At 39.1% G+C, this 21,962-nt stretch overlaps 1 protein-coding gene across 1 annotated transcript in view; it reads left to right on the forward strand.

The window, feature by feature from the left end:
* Positions 1-21,962, forward strand: part of AK9 (adenylate kinase 9) — a 137,467-nt gene that overhangs the window by 57,476 nt on the left and 58,029 nt on the right. Inside the window, exons 15-20 of the mRNA XM_078155579.1 lie at positions 749-894; positions 2,824-2,980; positions 5,819-5,933; positions 9,375-9,442; positions 11,884-12,066; positions 21,182-21,385. Of these exons, the coding sequence (XP_078011705.1) occupies positions 749-894; positions 2,824-2,980; positions 5,819-5,933; positions 9,375-9,442; positions 11,884-12,066; positions 21,182-21,385 (873 nt within the window). The remainder of the gene's footprint in view (positions 1-748; positions 895-2,823; positions 2,981-5,818; positions 5,934-9,374; positions 9,443-11,883; positions 12,067-21,181; positions 21,386-21,962) is intronic.

A 21,962-nucleotide genomic window follows, 5' to 3' on the forward strand; every position in this document is an offset into this window, starting at 1 on the left:
CACAACAACTCTGTGAGGTAGGTGCTGTTATTATCCCCATCTTACAGTTGAGGAAACTGAGGCAAACAGAGGTTAAGTGGCTTGTTTACAGATAGATAGTGAAGGGAAGGAAATGGAACCACAGCACTGACAATGGACCGGGAGGACAGAGAGGGCCACAGTAGACACAAGGAACTGATTTAGGGGTGAGGCAGAAAGTGAAAAAGGATAGGAGCTTGTGATCAGAAAGAAGAATTTCAGGGTTAGAGATCACGGAGGAATAATAGTTATGGATGATGATAAGATGAAGGACGTGACCCTTGTCACATCCCCACGTGGGACTGGTGAAGTGAAAATGGAGGTTATGGGAATTTAGGAGGTCAATAAACTTGCTAGGCCAATGTTTGAAAGGACATCGACCTGCATAATGAAGTATGAAGGCAGGGCTGAGTTGGAAAAAAAGACTGTGAAACCACATATTCAACTTCTTGGGAAAGGAAATAGAACGACCTGGAAGTTGTTAAATGATAGTCATCGTTCATCAGCAACTTGGTCTTTACCAATACTTCCTTCCCACTTTTTCCCTTACCTCCTCTGGCTCCATGCAATAGGGATGTAAAGGCAGTCCAACAGTAATGACTCTTTTGGAGGTTGGATATTTGATGACCAATTTTTCTTGCCAGATTGTCCATCTGCCTCATTGAAATGCTCATTCAATGATAGTATCTAATGAACTTTTTTTTTAAAATCCCAACTTCATATTTAAAAGAATCAGAAACTTCAGACATAGTGGTAACTGCTGATCATCCAGATGTCCAGGAATTGGTTGAAGAAGCGATGAAAGTTGCAAAGGAGGTTCCAATTGAACTTCAGTTTGAGCAACAAGTTGATGTTTTGGACCAAATCTATAAAGATGTAAGCACTGTAGACTATAAGCTTTAACAGTATATGTTTTGAAGTAACAGTGTGATATTTGTTATAATAACAACATAGTAATAATAATAATGATGATGAGAGCTAACATTTGTAGAATGCTTACCATTTGCCAGGTACTGTGCTTTACAAATAATCTCATTTGCTTCTTACAACAACCAGGGGAGATAGGTGCTATTATGATCACCATTTTATAGATGAAACTGAGGCAGGAAGAGGTTAAGTGACTTGCCTAGAGTCTCATATAAGTGTCTGAGACTGGATTTGAACTCGTCTTCCTGACTCCAGGCCTTACACTTTATTCACTGAGCCACTTAGCTGCTTCTGGGGTATATTTAAAATATTTTTTATAAAATATGACTCTATCTTCAGTTTGACTCAGTTAAATGTTGATTGCCTTCTAATCTAGAAAGCCAAATCAACAGGAGTTAATCATTGCGATATTTTACAGAAAACAACTATAGATCAGTGTGTCTAGAAATTTAATAACTTTTAAATTATTTATCTTCTTAACCTATAATGTGATGGAGTCTAGCTGGTACCATGAGGTCAAAGCTAAAGTTAACAGATTTGGGGCGAAGAAGAAAAAGAAGGAGAAGGAGGAGGAGGAGGAGGAGAAGAAGAAGCAGAAGAAGAAGACGACGACGACGACAATGACAACGACAACCTCCTACCTCCCAAAGTTTTTGAGAGGATCGAATTAAATTATAATTGTAAAGTGCTTAGCACAGAGACTGGCACAGCACTATAAAAGTGTTAGCTATTACTTTTTATGGGTCAGTTAGCTTTGCTCTGCCCCACCTTCCCACATTCCACCCCCACCTCCAGGAACACAGCTGAACTGTGCAATTATGATATGTCTGTATCTCCCTTCTCCTCATATCTCCTTCACTCCCAAGGCTTCCATTGTGCCTGAGCTGTGCTTAGTATACTACCTGAATTAGAGTCAGTTTTCCAAAAGGGCAAATTTCTAATGATAAACAAATCAAGAGACAGCCCGTGGGAGATAATGGGGTACACTGGAACAAGTGCTAGATTGGCAATCAGAAGATGAAGGTTTGAATCTTTGTTCTTTCGTTTACTACTTGTGTGACCTTGGGCAAGTTCCTTAACTTTCCTGGGCCTCAATTTCCTCAGCTGGACTGGGTACCCTCTGAGTTCTCTTCCAACTCTAAATCCATGATCCAAGGATATATTGAATGTTCTGAGACTTTGCCCCATTAACCTGGTTCACGGGAGAGGGCAGGGTTGTCCTTCGTTCTTGAAGAGGACCAAAATGACATCACTATGTTAGAGTCAGGTAACAATGTGTTCAACAGTGGCAGATCAGACCAATACAATGCTGTACCACAGGTCAGGCACAAATAGTCTATGTGAACATTTGGGGTGGATCTCACTTTCTTTTGAGCTGCTTCAATTCTGCTTTGTTTATAGAGCACAGTACCTTCTCTAATGAGGACATGCCATTCTGGGTGGTGCTGTGCTAGCATCCTCTATGTCACCCAATATCCCCCATGTCATACAATCAGTTCCAAGTTCTTAAGAAAGACCTTGAGTGTCCTTGTATCACTTTCTCTGACCACCCCATGAGTACTTGCCTTGTGTGAGTTCTCTGTAAAAGTCTTTTAGGCAAGTGTATGTTCTTTAAATAAGTATAAAGTCTAAGCTTTATATCTCCCACAGTGTTTATGAATGAATGAATGAAAAAATTGACTTCCTTTGTAACCGCTTGTTTTATTTTATTCATTTAAAAACATTATTTTGAGATGGACCTCACCAGAGTGCCATGACACACAGAAAAAGTGAAAAAGCCCTGAGTTAGAGCCTCAAAGATAGTAGCATGGTGACATTCCATGTTATTCCTCCCATCTCAAGTCATGGTTGTAATACAGATTTACAATTTTGCTGCAGCTTACTGAGAAAAACAAGGATAGATTTCCTGGTGCACCGAAGCATGGAGGATGGGTGATGGATAATGTTCCTATGCTTCAAGATTTCTGGGTAGCCATAAACGCTAAAGGAATTCTTCCTGATTTCGTCGTCCTATTAGAAAATTCAGAAGATCAAGGTTGGTAAATATTCAGCATTTCAATGTGAAATGAAATTCCCTATTGTACATCACTGCTATGTGATAATGGTTTTTGACATTCATTTTAAAAATTTAATTTAATTTATTTTTTGGTACATTTTAAGTTCTAAACTGTCTTCCTCCCTCCTTCACCACCCCATACTAGAAAAGGCCACCATTTGACATAGATATATAGGTATGTATGTGTGTGTGTGTATGTGTGTGTGTGTGTGTGTATAATACATGTATATTTATTATATATACTATACTATGCATACTTCTATTCTGTTTATCAGTTCTTTCTCTGTAAGTGGATAGCACTTTTTTTTTTTTATCATGGGTCCTTTGGAATTCTCAGATCATTGTCTAGATCGGATTAGCTAAGTCTTTCACAGTTGATCATTATTATAATATTGTTCTTACTGTGTACAATGTTTTCCTGGTTCTACTCACTTTTGACCCCATTTGGGGTTTTCTTGGCAAAGAAACTGGAGTGGTTTGCCATTTCCCTCTCCATCTCGTTTTTACAGCTGGGTTGCTGAGGCCAACAGGGTTAAGTGATATGCCCAGGGTCATAAAACTAGCAAATGTCTGAGGCCAGCTTTGAACTCAGGTCTTCCTGACTCCAGGCCTGGCACTTTATCTACTGTACCACCTAGCTGCACAACAGTATATTAGTGTCCCAGTTTTTCCATATCCTTTCTAACACTTCTCATTTTCCCTTTTATCATTTTAATCAGCCTGATAGGTATGAAATGATATCTCAAAATTGTTTTAATTTGCATTTCTCTAATCAATAATGATTTAGAACATTTTTTCATATACCTTTGATTTCTTCTTCTGAAAACAGCCCGTTCATATCCTTTGACCATTTAGTGATTGGGGAACGACTCATATTCTTACAAATTTGACAAAGTTTTCTATACGCTAGAGGCTTTTATCTGAAAAACTATCCATAAATTTTTTTCCCCAATTTTCTGCTTTCTTTCTAATATTGGCTACATTGGTTTTATCTGTGCAAAACCTTTTTAATTTAATGTAATCAAAATTATCCATTTTACATCTAAAATGCTCTTTCTTGTTTAGTCATAAATTTTTCTCCTATCCATAAGTCTGATAAGAAATATGTTCCATATTCTTCTAATTTACTTATGATATCTCCCTTTATATCTAGGTTATTTTGGTAAATGGTGCAAGATTTTGGTATATACCTAGTTTCTGCTGGACTGCTTTCCAGTTTTCCCAGTAGTTTTTGCCAAAGAGTGAATTCTTATCCCCAAAGCTTAAATCTTTATATTTGTCAAACACGAGGTTACTATAACCATTTACTACTGTGTACATATGTCTACTCTGTTCCACTGATCCATCTTTCTATTTTTTAGCTAGTTCCAGATAGGTTTGATAATTACCACATTATAATACAGTTTAAGATCTGGTACTGTTAAACCTCTTTTCTTTAAATTTTCTTCATTAATTCCTTTGATATTCTTGATCTTTTGTTCTTCCATATGAATTTTGTTATTATTTTTTCTAGTTCAATAAAATATTTTTGCTAATTTAATTGGGATGGAATAGAATAAGTAGATTAATTTAGGTAGAATTGTCATTTTTATTTTATTGGCTTGACATTCATTTTTTCAAAAGTTGGTCCCTCTCAGCCCTCCCTTACCCATTTAGAAGGCAAGCAATATGATATCAATTATACATGTGAAGTCTCGCAAAACATATTTCCATATTAACCATGTAAGGGAGAAAAAAGCAAGAAAAATAAAGAAAGTGAAAAAAGTATGCTTCAATCTGTTCTCAGAATTTAACAATTCTCTCTCTGGAGGTGGATAGCATTTTTCATCATGGGTCTTTTGGAATTCTTAGATTATTGTCTTGATCAGAGTAGCTAAATCTTTCACATTTGATCATCTTACAATATTGCTGTTACTGTATACAGTATTATCCTGATTCTGCTCACTTTGCTTTGTATCAGTTCATATAAGTCTTCCCAGGTTTTTCTGAAACCATCCTGCTCATCATTTCTTATAGCACATTAGTATTCCATCACAATTACATACCACAAATTGTTTAGCCATTCCCCAATTGATGGGCGTCCCTCAATTTCCAATTCTTTGCTACCAACAAAGAGATGATATAACTGTTTTTGTACAAATGGCTCCTTTTCCCTCTTCTTTGATCTCTTTGGGATACAAATCTAGTAGTGGTATTGCTAGGTCGAAGGATATGCACAGTTTTATCACCCTTTGGACATAATGTTTTTTGGTTTAAAAAAAAATACTGGAGGTGGGTTTAGTTATCTAAGTAGTCTCTATAATTATGTCTGCACCATCCATTAAATAATCCCGTTCTGAACCAGGAAGCATATAAAGAGTATTTCTAGGTGGGTGAGAGGTGACCTAATACTAGTGCCTGCTATAATGTCTCAATGAGCAATGTAATGCCCAAGACAGAAGCTTTATGATGTTGTCCCTTTTTCAGTCCAGGAAGAAAGACCCTTTAAAATACAAGCAAAGCTAAATGTGTTCTCTTTGTAATGTAACAATCTGTTTTGAATACATATTTAAAGAAAATTTTCCAGAAGGAAAAAAAAGAGCCTTTAAAAATGCCTTCCATCTCTAAATCTAGAATCCTATATTCTTGATCAAAATATAGTACTTCAATTGAAGTAATAAAATATAGATCCATCTCATAATAAGATTTGTAACTATTATAATGAAGAGATTATAGCTTCCCAGGTATAGAACTTTTACTTTCAATTTTTAAACTATAAAACCACTATTTTAATAGTTACAAAAACAATGTAAAATTATTTTTTTAATTGTGTTACAGGAAAATTTTTACTTCATAGGCTGTTTTTAGAGAACAAATCTGATATTGTTGCTGAAGTAATGGCAAGAAAAGAGGAAGAAGCAGAAGAGAAGAGGGCACTTGAACAATCTCAAAGGTAGAACTGTTTGATATTATACATTAATAAGCCTATTTTTAATATTAAGAAAGACATTGAATAAACATTTAATAATGTATTGTAGCTATTCAATTGATGTTGCTACTTCCTATTGGTGAGTTTTTTATAATACAAAATAGCTATGTAGTTAGCACAAATCCTAATTTAAAAAAAACCTAACTTTTCTAAGTACTTTTCACATCTTTAAGGCAGAAGTTGTGGCTATACTGTCATTTAGTATCACAGTTATATCTTTCACTCAAGAACAGCCCTCAAGAGGCTCTTGGTAGGAGGAACAGTTAAGTTGGATTTTTTTTTTTTACTAATTTAGCTATCCCTAAAATAACATTGCAAATTACAATCTGCAGTCTAGAAAGACAGAAAGTAGAGAGGAAGTATCCATACCTAAGTTTATGTGCATATACACATATGTCTTCTGATGGTTCATTTTAGCATGGATGTGACCATAGGTTCTCAAAAGCTATGCCAGCAGATTGAAAGCTATGAAATGTCCTATCAAACTTAACTTTGGCCTCTAATATTACTATGAGTTACCCAGACAGTGAAGGGATGCTGACTACTTATGGGCTATTTGTCTAATAGCCCAAATATGTTTTACCTTTGGGCTAGAGTCCAAATCCCAGCCACTGAGGTTGTACCATGAGGTTGGATGCCTGAAAGGGTCTCTGAGGTGAAAAAGGAAGTGATCACCCATATATGGGGAGGAGGAAGGGCTTCCTTCCTTTACAACCCCAATTTTATTTTTTCATTTGGGGAAAGATGTTACACAGACCATAAGATGGTGTTGTATGAGCCTAGAGAACTGTAGAAGGAAGGTGAGACTCTTTGGAGAGGAAAGGGGAAATTAACAATCACAAAAATAAAAACAATTACATTGTGGGATTATATATATATATATATATATATATATATATATATATCTCTGTATCTATATAGATATATATCTATATATCTATATCTATATATATATATATATATATATAGATATAGATATATATCTATATATCTATATCTATATATATATATATATATATATATATCTGTATCTATATAGATATATATCTATACATATCTATAGATAAATAGATATAGATATATAGTCCATTGGCTCAACAGATAGTATTTCTATTTCTAGGATACATCAGAAAATTCATATTTTAACCCATGATATAATCAGTCAGTTTCTGGCAGGGTTTAGTTATATCTTGCTGAAGAGGAGCAAAATTCTGTTTGAAGTCTAATAATATGAGTGGATGTCAAGAACAAAGACTTCCTTCTATGAACCACCATGAGGAATATTCAATGTGTTGGCAAGCTAGAATGGGTCATTCTGGATACTCTTTACCTCTCATTCCTCTGCATTCACCTTCCACCCTTATCATGTTAGAAGGAAAGATGCTTAGGTTAAAAGGTCCAAAGATGTTCAGGAGTATGCTGGTAAATGTTTAACAACCAGCTCTTCTAAAAAAAAAAAGTGTGCCTAACAGTTTTAAGTTTAATTTGTATTATTAATATTTTCTCCATCACTTTCTTAGAACTAAACAATCAACAAAATAATAAATGAAGCCTTAATTTGTAACATGCCAATTTCCAAGGTGTAACACTCACACTGAAAACTTAACAATCATCTCTCAAGAGTCAGTTTGAATAGGCTCTACCCCACCACCCCTGATTGTGATGCACAAATGGACCTCTCCCAGGTCTCTATGGTACATTTACAACACTGTTTAATCCAGAGGGGAAGAAAACATTTCAGGTAAAGCCATAGCAAAACTCAATCATCAAAATCATTAATTACCATACCAGATTCATAACTCACATACATCCCAGGCTGTTGTCTCAGTGTTGGCCTTCATAAGAAGATGGTTAAATTAACACTGATAATGGGGGTAAAGGCACATCCACATCTACAACTTTGGAAGATGGCTTGATATTTCATATTTTTGTAGTTGCAACATGCAATAGAATGCTGTTGCCAACACAGTAATAAAGTGTTCACTTCACCAAAGCCTGTTGGCCCAAGCCATGAGGTGAGAAGGAGAAGATGGAGCTAGTATGCAGCTGCTTTCCATTGGGAGATTTATCTTGGGCCATTACTTAGGCCTTAGTGTACCCACCAACATGTGTCTTCCAACAAGATGTTAGTTTTTTTCCATTAGCACTGTTTGTGCTGTCTCTTTCATCAGTTCTTATAGCATTATAATATTCTGTCTCATTCACATAGCATAATTTATTCAGCCATTCCCCAACTGATTGACACCACCTTAATTTCTCCTTCTTTGCCACTCTAAAGAAGAGCTGCTATAAATATTTTTGTTCACATGGGTCCTTTTCTTCTTTCTTTAATTTCTCTACATTGTAGAAGTAATGCTGAGTCAATGAAAATCTACATTTTAGTTACTTTGAGGATACAGTTCTGAATTATTTTCCAGAGTGAGTGGACCATGAAGATAAATATTCCAGCCAAAAGTCAAGGAAGGGAAAAGAATTCCCTTTCTTGAACTTGGCTTGTCTTTTCACTCCCAGAAGCAAGTTTTGACAGAATTATTCCTCATCTTGGTACCAATTGAATATACCAAGTCAGGTTGTTGAAACTAGGTCTTCTGATGCGTAGCCAAGGCTGACACAGGGGCACTGGTCCTTCCACAGCACCAGCCTCATACACAGAAAGAGTGAGTAGAGTCTACCCTAGCTCCAAACTAGATAACACTGTAGGGAGAAGTAGAAGCAGGGGCCTAGTCTCCATGGTATAGGCCTCAGATGGTTCGTATGCCTACTGACCCTCTTAATTTCTGTGGGCTCCTCTTCATATCTGTGGGCAGCCCAGGATCATGGCTTTCACCACTTAGAAAACCAACTTAGAAAGCAAGGTTAGGAGAAAAGAAGACAGGGGTGGGGAAACTAGCAATTATATCTCCCAAACCCTAAGCCAGGCTTGGAGTTCAGGGCCCATGTTAGACCTCTTCTCTCTCTTTGCTCCCCAAAGAATCCAGCTGTCTCTCCTTCATTCTGCAAGCAGAATCTGCCCAGCCTCAGATATAACACCTATTCCACAAATAGGGAATATTCCTATATTCCACAAATGCTTTCATATTCTCTACATTTGATCACATTATGGAATCATAGGTTTGGGGCAAATTCTCCCACCTTGTGCACATTGTTCAAACTCCAATTCAGAAACTTCTTTGGAGCTTAAGGTGATGATACTCCTTCCAACAGAACATAAAATTTGCTGGTACCATTATAGAACATAATTAAATATTGAAGTTTAAATAATCTTGGGTATAGGCTACATAAAGGAGGCAAAAGTAACAAAAGAGAGAGCAAGCATCATAAAAGAAAAAAGTCTCTAATTCTGCCTACGTAAGTTTAAAGTTACAAAATTGCAAAGATATTCATTTTGGAAAATTCTCATTTCAGAAAGTTAGATGAGCTAACAGTTAAATTTGAAGATGATAGTAAGACAAAGGAGACTGAGAAAACTGAAGGCAAGTATAATTGCGCAATATAATATGATTTTGTGTTGTGTCATTTCATTTAATTCAAAAGAATTAAAGGAACCTGTGGTTAGGGTCAACCTTTGTGATTCACATTGCATCCACCTGTTACCTAAAGACACTTCATAGATTGTATCCAGGTAGGTTTGAATCCTGGCTCTTCCACTTAGTAGGTGTGTGACCCTGGAAAATCCCTTCACCTCTCTGACCTTGGAATTCTTTATTAATAAAATGGGGGTGATAATATTTACACTACCTACCTCAGGAAGCTGCTTTTAGGTAAGGAGATAATGTATATAAGGCATTTTGGAGACCATAAAGGTCAAATGTTCAAAATAAAAGTTCAAAAGTTCAAAAAAGTTACAAATGTAAGCTATGATTCTTTTCTCAATATAGGTAGAACTTTTGGGATAAGATAGAGTAAGCAAGTTTGATTAGATCACAAACTAAAGCGAGAGTGAGAACAAGCTATAGCCAGAAATATTCAAAGATTCAAAAGGCCTCCTTTGCTATCACTGGTTATGGTAAAGGCCTCCTTTGCTATCACTGGTTATGGTAAAGGCCTCCTTTGCTATCACTGGTTATGTTACCCATAGGCCATGTGCCAGGAACTGTACTAAGTACTTTATAGTTGATCCTCACAAACCGTGGGAGGAAGTTGCTATTATGATCCCCATTTTACAGTTGAAGAAACTGAGGCAGACAGAAAGGAGTTGTACTATATGACTCCTAAGGTTCTTTGTAGCTCTAAATCTATGATCTTATGGGTGTTTTGTTTTGTCTTTTTTTCTCTTTTTGAGACCAGATCTTCCTATCTTGCCCAGGCTGGAAGTGAAATAGTCACTCACAGTAGTCACTCACAGGTCTAGCCTCGCTGCTAATGGGCTTTAGTCTGAAATTAAATATTGCTCATCAGTTTCCCTTCCTCAGTCTGAAGGCTCTTCCATCTCCTAGCTTCTGTGACTCTGTGATTTAAAGGGAAGACCTGACCTAATTTCTATATACCTTACTGCAATTTCTCATTGCAAAAAGAGCATATCCAAAATAAGTTTTATTTAATTATTTTTGACCTATTTTTCATCCAGCAGTACCTGCTATTTTCTAGACACTATCATCATTGCCAAGGATACAAAGACAAAGCTGAAATATTTCTTGCCCTCTAGTTCACATCACGTTCTAAAAGAAGGGTTGGGGTGGGGGTGGGGAGAAAAGAACAGGTACATATATATATGTGTATAGGTATATATATGTGTATGTGTGTGTGTATACATACGTATGTGTATATATATGTGTGTATATATGTATATTGTGTTTTTATATAGGTATATATACATACTCTGTGTGTGTGTGTGTGTATAATGTATAAATACATACATACATACACACAGGAGATACAAGTTAACATTAGAAGAAAAGGCATACCAGCATCTAGGGTGACCAGGAAAGGCCTCCTGTTGAAAATGGTTTTTGATCTAGGTCTTAAATGAAAACAGGCATATTCCAATAAGTGGAGGTCAAGAGGGAAAGAATTCCAGGTTTGGGGTTCGACCAGTAGAAAAGCACAGAGATGTAGATGAAGCAGCATCTGTGAGACAAGCAAGTGAGCCCGTATGGCTAGACTGTAGAGAACAGGAAGAGTAACATTTAAGAGAACTGGACAGGTAAGAAGGGGTCAAACTGTGAAGAACTTTAAATGTCAAACAGAGGAGTTTCTGTTTGGTCCTTGAGGGAGCCACTAAGTTTATAAGGTCAGATCTATGCTTTAGGAGAATCACTCAGGTGGCTATATAGAGGATGCCTTGGAGTGAGGAAAGACCCAAGTCAGCAGTCTGTTGCAATAATGGATTCAAGCAAAAGGTGATGAGAACTTGAACTAGGGTGGTGGATATTGAATGGAAGAAGGAGATGGTTTGGGGAGTGTTGTGGAGAACACTGTGGGTATGTGTGTGTGTCTGTGTGTGTGCGTGCTTGTGTGTACATATATATATTTGGCCTGGACCTATGGTTTCTCCAGTATAGAGAACTCCTGGTATGGGAACTTAAGATTCTGTGATTTGGCCCAAGGTCATCATTTAAATCACAAAATCCCAGAGTTGGTCCACCCTAATGTACACCAGCACCTGCTCCAGGGTTTATAGTGTCAGAGAAGAGTACATGGCACTAAGTGAGATGACTTGTCTGGAGTCTCGAGCTACTACTATATTAAAGGCAGAACTTGAATAAGGTCATACTTACTCTAAGGGTGCCTCCCTATAACTTCTGCCATGCTTTCTTGAAATCTGCATATAAATAAAATGAAAATGAAAATGCTAAGAAAAATGAACCCTTTCCCCACAAATTCTGAAGTGGATTAGTTTGAACAAGGCACAGAAGATACTCGAGTATAACCTTCTCTCCTCTTTTTTTTTTCCTTCTAAATAATCTTGAAGCAGGTGAACCAGAACCTGAAGCTGCTACAGAAGAGCATGAGGCAGAAACGGCCGAAGTGGAAGCCGAGGTTACCGAGGAGCCCGAGATGACCACCGTGGAATCTGAGCTGCCAGGAGAGGAGTCTGAAGTGATAGCAGAACCTGAGGCCGAGCCCGAGGCTGAGGCTGAGGCAGAGGTCGAGTTAGGTTAGATTGTATTTAATGTGGTTTCATTACCTTTACCCACCTGTTTAGCCCTTTTCCAATATGATTCTCTTAAACTAGATTTACTGTTGGATCTGAGGAGCATTGGGCCCATAATACCCAGTGATAGCAAACTGTCTTTCCTCAGATTCCTTGTGAAGAGGACTTGTCCAGGGTTGACCTGGGTACCCAAAAGGTGACAAGGTCCTGCCACTTGAAATAGATCTCTTCCCCCAAGAAGGGACCAAGCTAGAAGGGGGAGAGGAATGGGGGAACACAGCCAAAAGAGAATCAATTTTTAAGAAATCAGTAAGATAAAATCCTATTCTGTTTACTTCATTTGATTGGTTCCCTTTTGGTGACCACTACAAGTTTAGAGGAAAGGGATCCTAGAGGTTAGTGGTCAGTGTGTCTGCACGTATCTCTAGCAGAGGTCTAGCGATTTCAATGGCTGAGCAGGTTAGAATAGGGGCCTGCCTGGCAGTTGTAATTCAGGCATCACTAAGACATACCTGGCATTACATTTCTGGATGTTGAAAGTATGTAGCCCCTACTGGCATGACCTCCATGACTAAGGGCTAGGGAGGTTTCATGGACATCATCATCATCATCATCATCATGAAAGCTAGGATTGATATAGTGCTTTAAGGTTTGCAAAGTCATTTCATTTGATCCTCACAACAACCCTAGGAAACAGTTCTATTATTATCCCTATTTTACCTGAAATCAGGAAATTGTCATTGTTGTTTAATCCTTTCAGTCCTGTCCCACTCTTCCTGACCTCATTTGGGGTTTTCTTGGCAAAGATACTGGAGTGGTTTGCCATTTCCTTCTCCACCTCATTTTACGATAGAGAAACTGAAGCAAACAGGGTTAAATGACTTGCCTAGGGTCACACAGCTTGTAAGTGCCTGAAGCCAGATTTAAACTCAGGGAGATGAATTTGCCTGATTCCAGGCACAGTGCTCTATCCACCTCACTAACTAGCCAGCTCATTGGAGCATAGTTGCATGTAACCTCATAAATTTTTGTGCTAAAAGTTTAACAGGTTTCTTTTTTTCTTGTAACTTCTGAAAAAGTCTCTGCTGTTCCACTCTAGCATAGCAGTAGCTTCTGTCAGCTCATTCTCAGGAAATTTATTAGAATCTAAGCTGTGCAGACTACCCATCCTGAGATAACTATCACCTAATATCATTGACCATCTATCATCTTTAGGCTCACAATAAGATCTAGCCCATGACTGGTTTCTCCCAGACAGCAAGTAGCTATATCAAAGGAAGGTCACTGAAGGTCTTGAAAATGTGCCAAGGTCAAGTTGCCTCAAAAACCAATCATGAGGGGGCAGCTAGGTGCAGTGGATCCTGGAATCAGGAGGACCTGAGTTCAAATATGGCCTCAGACACTTGCTAGCTGTGTGACCCCAGGCAAAGCACTTACCCCTGCTTGCCTAAAAAAAAAAAAAAGGTTTAAAAAAGAAAACCAGCCACGAGTGCCAGAAGGACTATTCATGATTTCATGCCTGTGTCCTGGACAGTTAACACTCTTAAATTTTCAAGAACATCTCAGGAGCAGTATTGAGATCAAATGTGAGATCAGAGCTTTTGCCGGAAGTCAGCAAGAACAATCCAGCCTCAAATTGTATCACTGCTAAAGACCCATCCTGTGGTCCTCCCAGGGATAGTGATACTTTTATTGGCATGAAGAAGGCTGGTTTAGAAACATTCACATCATGCACAAGCGACTTCCAAGGCAACACTTCCTGTATTTATTACTTGTCTACGATCAGGCTGGCTGTAACTCATCCCCTGCAATTACTCACATCCTTCCATAAATACCCTCAAAATATATGTGAGTTGTGCATTGGGTTTGGCTTTCACCTTTTACTGGGATGGAGCTAATGCTTGCCATATTTATTCACTTGGAAAGCATTTGCTACTAAGTAACCAAAATAAGCAACAGATCCCAATCACCTCTCCAACCCTTGGAATTACCCTCACAGAGCTAGAACAAACCATGACATTGGCCAGTGTGCACTATGATCTTAACAGATTCAGTGAGGTCTTGGCTGCAATCCTGGCCAATCCTCTCCATCTTTGGGTGTTAATAACAGTGTTTTGCACAGTGCCTGGAACATAGTAGTTGCTAAATAAATGCTTATTAACTGATTGATTGAATTGCCATATCACAGTGCCAATTCATATTGACCTTGAATTGAAAGGTCAAAAAATAGCTCCCGCTATTTTGCCACATCTCCCTCATCCTGTATTTGTGAAGTTGATTTTTGAACCTCACATTTGGAATTTTATGTATAAATTTATTATATTTCATCTCATTAGATTCAGCCCATCATTCTCAGTCAAATATATTTTTTTGGTCCCAGACTTTGTCATGTTGAATATCCCTGAGTTTGCCTCAGTTTCCTCATCTGTCAAATGATCTGGAGAAGGAAATGACAAACCACTCCAGTACCTTTGCCAAGAAAACCCTAAATAGGGTCATGAAGAGTCACACATGACTGAAAACCAATTGAATGAAATAGATTTGACCAGCATACCTTTCCATGGTTTCGTTCAAGCCTCTGATAAAAATCTCCTGAACAACACAGACCAAGGAGAGATCATGAGGACTCTTCATTACAGATCGCGGTCCAAGTTGACATTACCTAGTGATGATTACTCTTTGGGACTAGTTTTTACAATCCATGTAACCATACAATCACATAGCCATACGATCACCCAACCGACATCATTCCTCGTCTCCTTGTCAGTAAGAATGGTGTTGACTAACATTTAATTGAAATCTAAGTCTATGACATAGACAGCATCCCCCAGTTTACTAATCTGGTTACCCTGTTGAAAAAGAAAATAAGGTTAACCTTCTGTGACTTGCACTTAAGGAAGCCATGTTGCCTGTTAGTGATTCCTGATTTCTTTGTCTAAATCTTCACAAACAATTGCTATAATGATCTGTTTTGGTATTCTACCAAAAATCAAGGGCAAGATCACTGGCCTATATTTTGATGGCTCTGTTGTCACCCCTAAGAGCACTTAGCAGTGATCACTGCCAGTTCTTATGATGCCCTTGGATGGAGTTTGTCCACATCTAGGGATTTGAACTCATCAAGGGCATGATTTGCCTTTTCTTGTACATCCCCCGCACTTGGCTCAGTGCCAGCCACATAGTAAGCAATTAGTAAATGCCTGTTTTTATTGCTGTCTGGAGTCTTTTGTACTCAGCCTAGGATAACATTACTGATTGAGCCAAGGAGCTGTGAAGTTTCTCTACTCCCAGAAAACTTAATCAGAGAGTCTTAGGTACTAGGAAGATATCAGACCAGGGACAGTGTAGCTTAGGTGACCTCCCTGCCCTGGAATTAGAGGGGATGAATCACCTAAACCAAGAATACAGGTCAAACCCAGAAGACAAGTTTTGCCATAGACAATTGTCTAATCTTCCCCTTCAGAGTGGTATGTTCTCCACGCACAACCATGTTTTGTGCCTGCAAGATGTGAGGACCACAGTTATTAATTCCATTTGGCAATGGAGGTTGGAAGGCCAGGAGGAAGGAAGGGTAAAAAATGGAGAAGGTAGGGTGGAAGATATTGGTTTGTACTTGACATGACCCAGGACATAGCTCCAGGACACAGAGTTTATTGGTTCAACTCTTGAACAGAGGTCAGCAGAGGCCTCAATCTGGGCCACAGACAAGCCCACAGCTGATAGCTAGGTACAAGAGATACCAGCAAGCTCTGGAGACCCCATAGTCTACAAGCAAGCTGCAAACTGATGGATTCTACCAAATAGGACAAGGAAGGGAATAAAATAACAGGTCATCATATTGGCCAAGAGAGCATAGCCAGGACACAAGCCAGAATTTAAGGGTGGAGTAACTAAGTACGGAGCCCACAATGCTGAATAGGAATGATAAGACTAACAGGGCAGAAGGCCAAGCAGAGGTCAGAGAAAAGCAGCATCCTACAAAGATGGAGAACTTGCACCTACCTAGTAGTCACACATTTTCCCTAAGCACTTGCAGCCGGCCAGAACTTTAGGGACCCTGAACTTACTCTTTCGTGTACATTTTATTTCGGTCTGGTTTTTCTTCAGTTAGTTATGCATAAAGTATCGGTGCAAACTGATCATAGGAATTTTAAGAGAGTGGATTTTAGCTGATGTCATCAATTTTTCAGCTCAGCTTGAATAAATAAATGAAGGGAAAAAAGAGGCCATTACCATAAGACTAACTGTTGAACTAAATTTAATAAAAATTGGTTCTTTCTTGGTTCCTACACCAGGAAATTTATTACTAGGAATACCAGAGGGGTGCAATAATAGAATTCTCACTTCACAGGCTTCTTGGAAGGATCAAATGAGAAAATACAAGGTACTTTGCAAACCATAAAGCAACATGTTACTATTGGCTATTGTTATTATTATTATTGTTATTGTTACACCATGCCCCCACAACATTTGTACAAAAGTCACTATCATAACAATCATAATAACATCTTTTTCCCTAAACTAAAATTAACTCAGATGCCCAGAATCTGAATGAACTTAGATGGGGGTCTAAATGTGCTCTGAGAAACTACGTATACATCTATTGTTTAAATATTGTTTCTTCTTGTCCTCACAAATGCATCAACACTTTTCCCATCCAGCTTTCATTTATCATTCCAGTCAAAAGTGCTCTCTCTCACCTTGAACTCATACAGCAGTTTTTTTCAATTCAATAGACTTGGTAAGCACCTATTATGTGTGAAACACAGTAGTAGATGGGAGGGAGGGGTTAATAAAACAATTTATAACATAGCCCTTGCCCTCAAAGAGATTACATTCTAGTCAACAAAGATTTATTAAGCACCTACTATGTGCTATATGGACAGCTAGGTGGTACAGGATATAGAGTGCCAGAACTGGAGTCAGGAAGACATGAGTTCAAATCTGGCGTCAGACACTTATTTCAGCGTGACCCCGGGCAAGTCCCCCTGTTGGCCTCAGTTTCCTCATGTAAAATGAGCTGGAGAAGGAAATGGCAAACCACTCCAGTATCTTTGCCAAGAAAACCCCAAATGGGGTCATGAAGAGTTGGACACACTGAAAATGACTCCCATAGCAACAACCACAAAAAGCAGCACTATGGTAGGCCCTGTTCTCTTGTTGTGTTTGGGTAAGTGGGCTTCATTTGCTGCTCTGTAAAATTCCTGTGTCCTCTTTGAAACAAGCCAAGAAATTGTCTTGAAGTTGGCACTACTCACTGAAGCAATTTGAATGTGGGCTCTATATAAGAGTTTTAAAATGAAAAAACACTCAATCGGTTCCTTCCCCCTATGACACTTCCTATACTTGGCAGCAAAAAAAGCCTCTCCCAATGAGTGATTATGTGGTAAACCAGCATCTGCTGGAGAGAGAGGAAGAGGTGAAAACCCAGACACAAGACTATACTCAGTAAGATTTATTATAAAAGCCATCCTGCAATTGATAAGTGGTCCAAGGACATGACCAGGCAGTTTTTGGAGGAAGAAATCCAAACTGCACCAGGAGGCAATTGCCTGGAACTGCAACAGGCACACTAACACAATCATCCTTCCTGATCTGGGGTGAGGGGAGGGGAGCAGCCAGGTAGTCATGCAGCACCTTTCAGTAATAAATTGTTATCAAACAATTCATTAAGATTACTATTATTATTGAAATATAAATATAACATAATACAAAGCATTAATAAATGGTTTTCTTTTTTTTTTTTAACAACTACTTCTCTTTTAAAAGAACCATCACTCTTGACAGGAGAGGAAGAGGTTTCAGGAGAGACTGATCCATTAAAAGGTTAGCTCAAAGGTCACACTGTAGTTGTTTTCTCCTTTTTTTTTTTTTTTGCTTTTTGGTGAGGCAGTTGAGGTTAAGTGACTTGCCCAGGGTCACACAGCTAGTTAAGTGTCAAGTGTCTGAGGCCAGATTTGAGCTCAGGTCCTCCTGACTCTAAGGCTGGAGCTCTATGCACTGTGCCACCTAGCTGCCCCTTTTTCCTTTTTTCTTATAAAGAAGCATAGTGCATCCTAGATTGCTACCTGTCTTTTAGTTTATTTCTCTAATACCACATGATATATCATTTTTATAAATACCTCCTCTACACACACACACACACACGTGTTTTGAAATGAATTTTATATTTCAGTTCCATCAAAATGTTTGATTTTGTCCCTACTCCCCCCACCCCAATTTTGTTAACTGGGAAAATAATAATGATATTTCAATTTTTAAAAACTATATTCATATAGAGAAGAGTACATTATTAATATGGGCATGAGTCTTTCCAGGGAGTTGTGCCTGGGTGAGACACCAAACCTGTTGTGCAATGGATTCCATGACTCTTCATTTTTTCTACTAGCAAACCCTAAGACTTGGCTTTACTGGTACCTCTGTTACAGGTTTCTTGTTACATCCCTTCTCTTTGAAGCCAGAATTTCTGCCACACAACTTTGAATACAGGAGAGGACACAGGCTTTTCCAACCCTTATCTTTTGTGCTGCTCCCTGGAAACCACCCACACAACCTGATGTCAGCAGCAGCAGCACCATCTTTGTCTTTTGTGGTTGTGGTGGTGGTTTAGAGGAGGGGGTGAGGTTGAAAACAATAGATAAAAGAGAATCTCCTAACTACTTAATCCTGATTCTATATGAAAACATTCCAGAAACTGGGCATTGCTCATTCTTATTTTCCTTGCTCTTGTCTCAGTCAACTCTTCTTTCCTGAAACCAGCCAATCAACTTATTCCATCCTGTCTGATAGGATCAGATGCAATATCAAATTCTAAGTTTCTAGCTGGTGTAGATTTGCTTTGGAAAGGCTGCTAGGTATCTCCACCCTTCAAGAATAGCAATTATTTCTATTCTGGCCAGAAACTCTGAGGTCTCAGCCCTCCCAGATTGATTCTTTTTTTTTTTTTTTGCTAGTCGATGGGGTTAAGTAATTTGCCCAGGGTCACACAGCTAGTAAGTGTTAATGTGTCTGAGGCCATATTTGAACTCAGGCCCTCCTGACTCCAGGGCCAGTGCTGTATCCACTGTGCCATCTATCTGTCCCAGCTGATTCTTTTGAGAAGGCAAACTAGGCCATCTTTTGCCTCACCTCTTACCTATCCTTTAGTCTCTGAATGGGTCAGCACCCAACAGACAAACAGAGACCCAGGAAAGACCTTAGCTTAAACAGGCCAAGGTCTCCCACTGCATTAGAGGCCATCGCCGGTCTTCCTGACCTGTGTCTTGCCACAGAGACTCCGAATGACTCTGGAGGAGAGAGTGAGGCCGATGGCTTTTCACAGCCCTGCCTCACTTTGGTCCAATTCACTTGCAAGTCAAGACATCCCCGTCCTGATGTCATTGGTCCTCTTCAAGAATGAAGGACAAACAGCAGCACTCCCTTTACTAACTCCAGATCAGGAACCTTGGCCAGATCTGTCCCAAACAAAGCCTTTCCTACTTTTCCAATCTTCTCCACACACTTTATGATCTAGCTACATTGGCCTATTCACTGTTCCTAACTGACAACACTCCATCTCTTGTCTCTCTGGTTTTGTACAGAAAAATCCAACAGTCCCACGACTGGAATGTTCTCCACCCTTGCATCTGCCTCTTAACTTTCCTAGTTTCTTTTAAGACTCAGCTTGACCAGGGCGGCTAGGTGGCACAGTGGATAGAGCACCGGCCCTGACGTCGGGAGGGCCCGAGTTCAAAGTCACCGTCAGACTAAACACTTGATACTTATTGGCTGTGTGACCCTGGGCAAGTCACTTAACCCCAGTTGCCTTAAAAAAAAAAACAACTCAGCTTAACCTACACCTCCTGGAAGATTTCCCCTGCTGTTAATACCTTCACTCTGAAATTACCTTCCATCAACTCTGTTTATATCTTATCTATAAATAGTTATTTACATGTTGTCTCCCATTTTAGAATATGTTCTCCATGAACAGGTACAGTTGTGGGGGTTTTTGTAGGGTTTTTGTTTCTCTTTGCATACTCATTATTAGCACAATACATTGTAAGCTATTAATAAATGCTTATTGGCTGGCCAACTTTCTCTAGCTTTTCAAATGCATCCTTCCCTTGGACAACATCAGGCTTGCAACAGACCTGCTATTGCCTCCCTCACCATAGGCCTACTGGCAATGGGTCTGTAGAAATCTTTTCCTTGCCCCCAATAAAGATCCTTCATCATCTGGCTTCTGAAGATTTGTTTTCAGAATTTTATGCTGGAAGAATTTGTAGTCATCTCCACCTTCCTGAAGTTCTAAATGCTATCACCTTGAGAATTCCAGATCTTATATAAAAGGAAACTCTTCCAAGTCTCTACTTGGAAAGTAGAGGGGGTAGGGTCATGATGGAGACTGCCAGTTTTTCTCCTATCTCCCCAGAGTCTTTTTCTCCAGCAACCGGAAGTGAGGTTGCCCTCTTCCATCTTCTTTCTTAAAGCTGGAAGCCAGAAGTACCCAAAGTGACTTGAAACTTGAAGAAAGTGTCAAAGAAGACTGAAGAAGGCTGGGGCTCTCTTGCCACCCCCCATCCCACCCTTCATGCAGGGCAAAGAATCCATCTTTACCAGTGAGGAAAGAGCCCTCATTTCAATGGGCTTTGGGCCTGGGGTTACAACTATTACACTGCCCAATTAATCAGCAAGCATTTATTTATCTCTTACTCTGTGCCAGGCATGGTGCTAGGCCCTGTGGATATAAAAAAAAAGGCAACAATAGTGCCTACCCTAAAGGTGCTCACTTTCTAATTGGGGGAGATAGCATGTAAATAAGTAGGTCCATGAAAAGATATATACAGCTTAAATGAAAGAGGATCTAGTGGGGGAAGGCACTAGTAGCAGAGGGGATAGGGAAAGGAGATGGGGTTTGGGCTGCGTCTTGAAGAAAGCCTGGGGAATTTAGTGGTGGACTGAGGAGACCAGAGCATTCAAGTGCCTGGGGGCCAGGCAGGAGGTGGAGAAATTGAAAGCAGACCAACATTGCTGGATCATCACAGATGTGTAGACTTGAATTGTCATTGTTTAAGGAAATGAAAAGAATTCTATTAAACTGGCAAAAAAAATTTTACTTTGAATTTTTTTTTCCACTCAGAAATATTGCCTGAATATTCAGAAGATAGTTACCCTGAAATCCCAGAAATGGAGCTCATGAAAGACCTTCTTAGAAATTTCACTAATAGTTGGAAAGTCTTAGAGGCGGTGATTGCTGACTTACCTTTGGTTCAGATATTAAAGTTGGAGGTTGCTGAGAAAACTCCAGAGTATCTACTTCAGCAAGTAGTGGAGGCTATGGACAGTAAGTATTGTAATGTTGTTTAAAGACTTGTACTCATATTGCAGAAGAAACAATTTTAAGAATTTTTTTAAAAGTGTCACATTTTCCACAAACATTTTTCATTAGCCCTTTTATCTACAGGGCACTCTGTTAGGTATTGGGAGTAGGCAAACTTTCAAGCAAATAAGTCTTCTTCTCTCATGGACCCTACAATCTATTAAAGGGACAGTTCAGTTCAATTCAGTAAACATTTACTAAGGGCTTACTATATACCAGGCCCTGTGCTAAAGTGCTCTGGATGCACAAAGAGGTAAAAGACAGTCGCCGGCCTCAATGAGTTTATAATCTAATGGTGGCGGGGTGAGAGGAGATAGCATGCACACAAATACATACAAAACAAGCTACATACAGGATAAATAGGAAGTCATTAACAGAAGGAGGCTATAGGAATTAAGAGGGGTTGGGGAAGGCTTCCTGTAGGAGGTGGGATTTTAGTTGGGACTTAAAGGAAGTCAGGGAGATCTATAATTGGAATAGAAGAGGGAGAGCATTCCCAGTATGGGGGACAGTGAGAGAGACTGCCTAGAGTCAAGAGATG

Source organism: Phascolarctos cinereus, unplaced genomic scaffold (assembly GCF_003287225.1).
Source record: "Phascolarctos cinereus isolate Bilbo 61053 unplaced genomic scaffold, phaCin_HiC Scaffold_5;HRSCAF=322, whole genome shotgun sequence".
In the NCBI taxonomy this organism is placed as follows: domain Eukaryota; kingdom Metazoa; phylum Chordata; class Mammalia; order Diprotodontia; family Phascolarctidae; genus Phascolarctos; species Phascolarctos cinereus.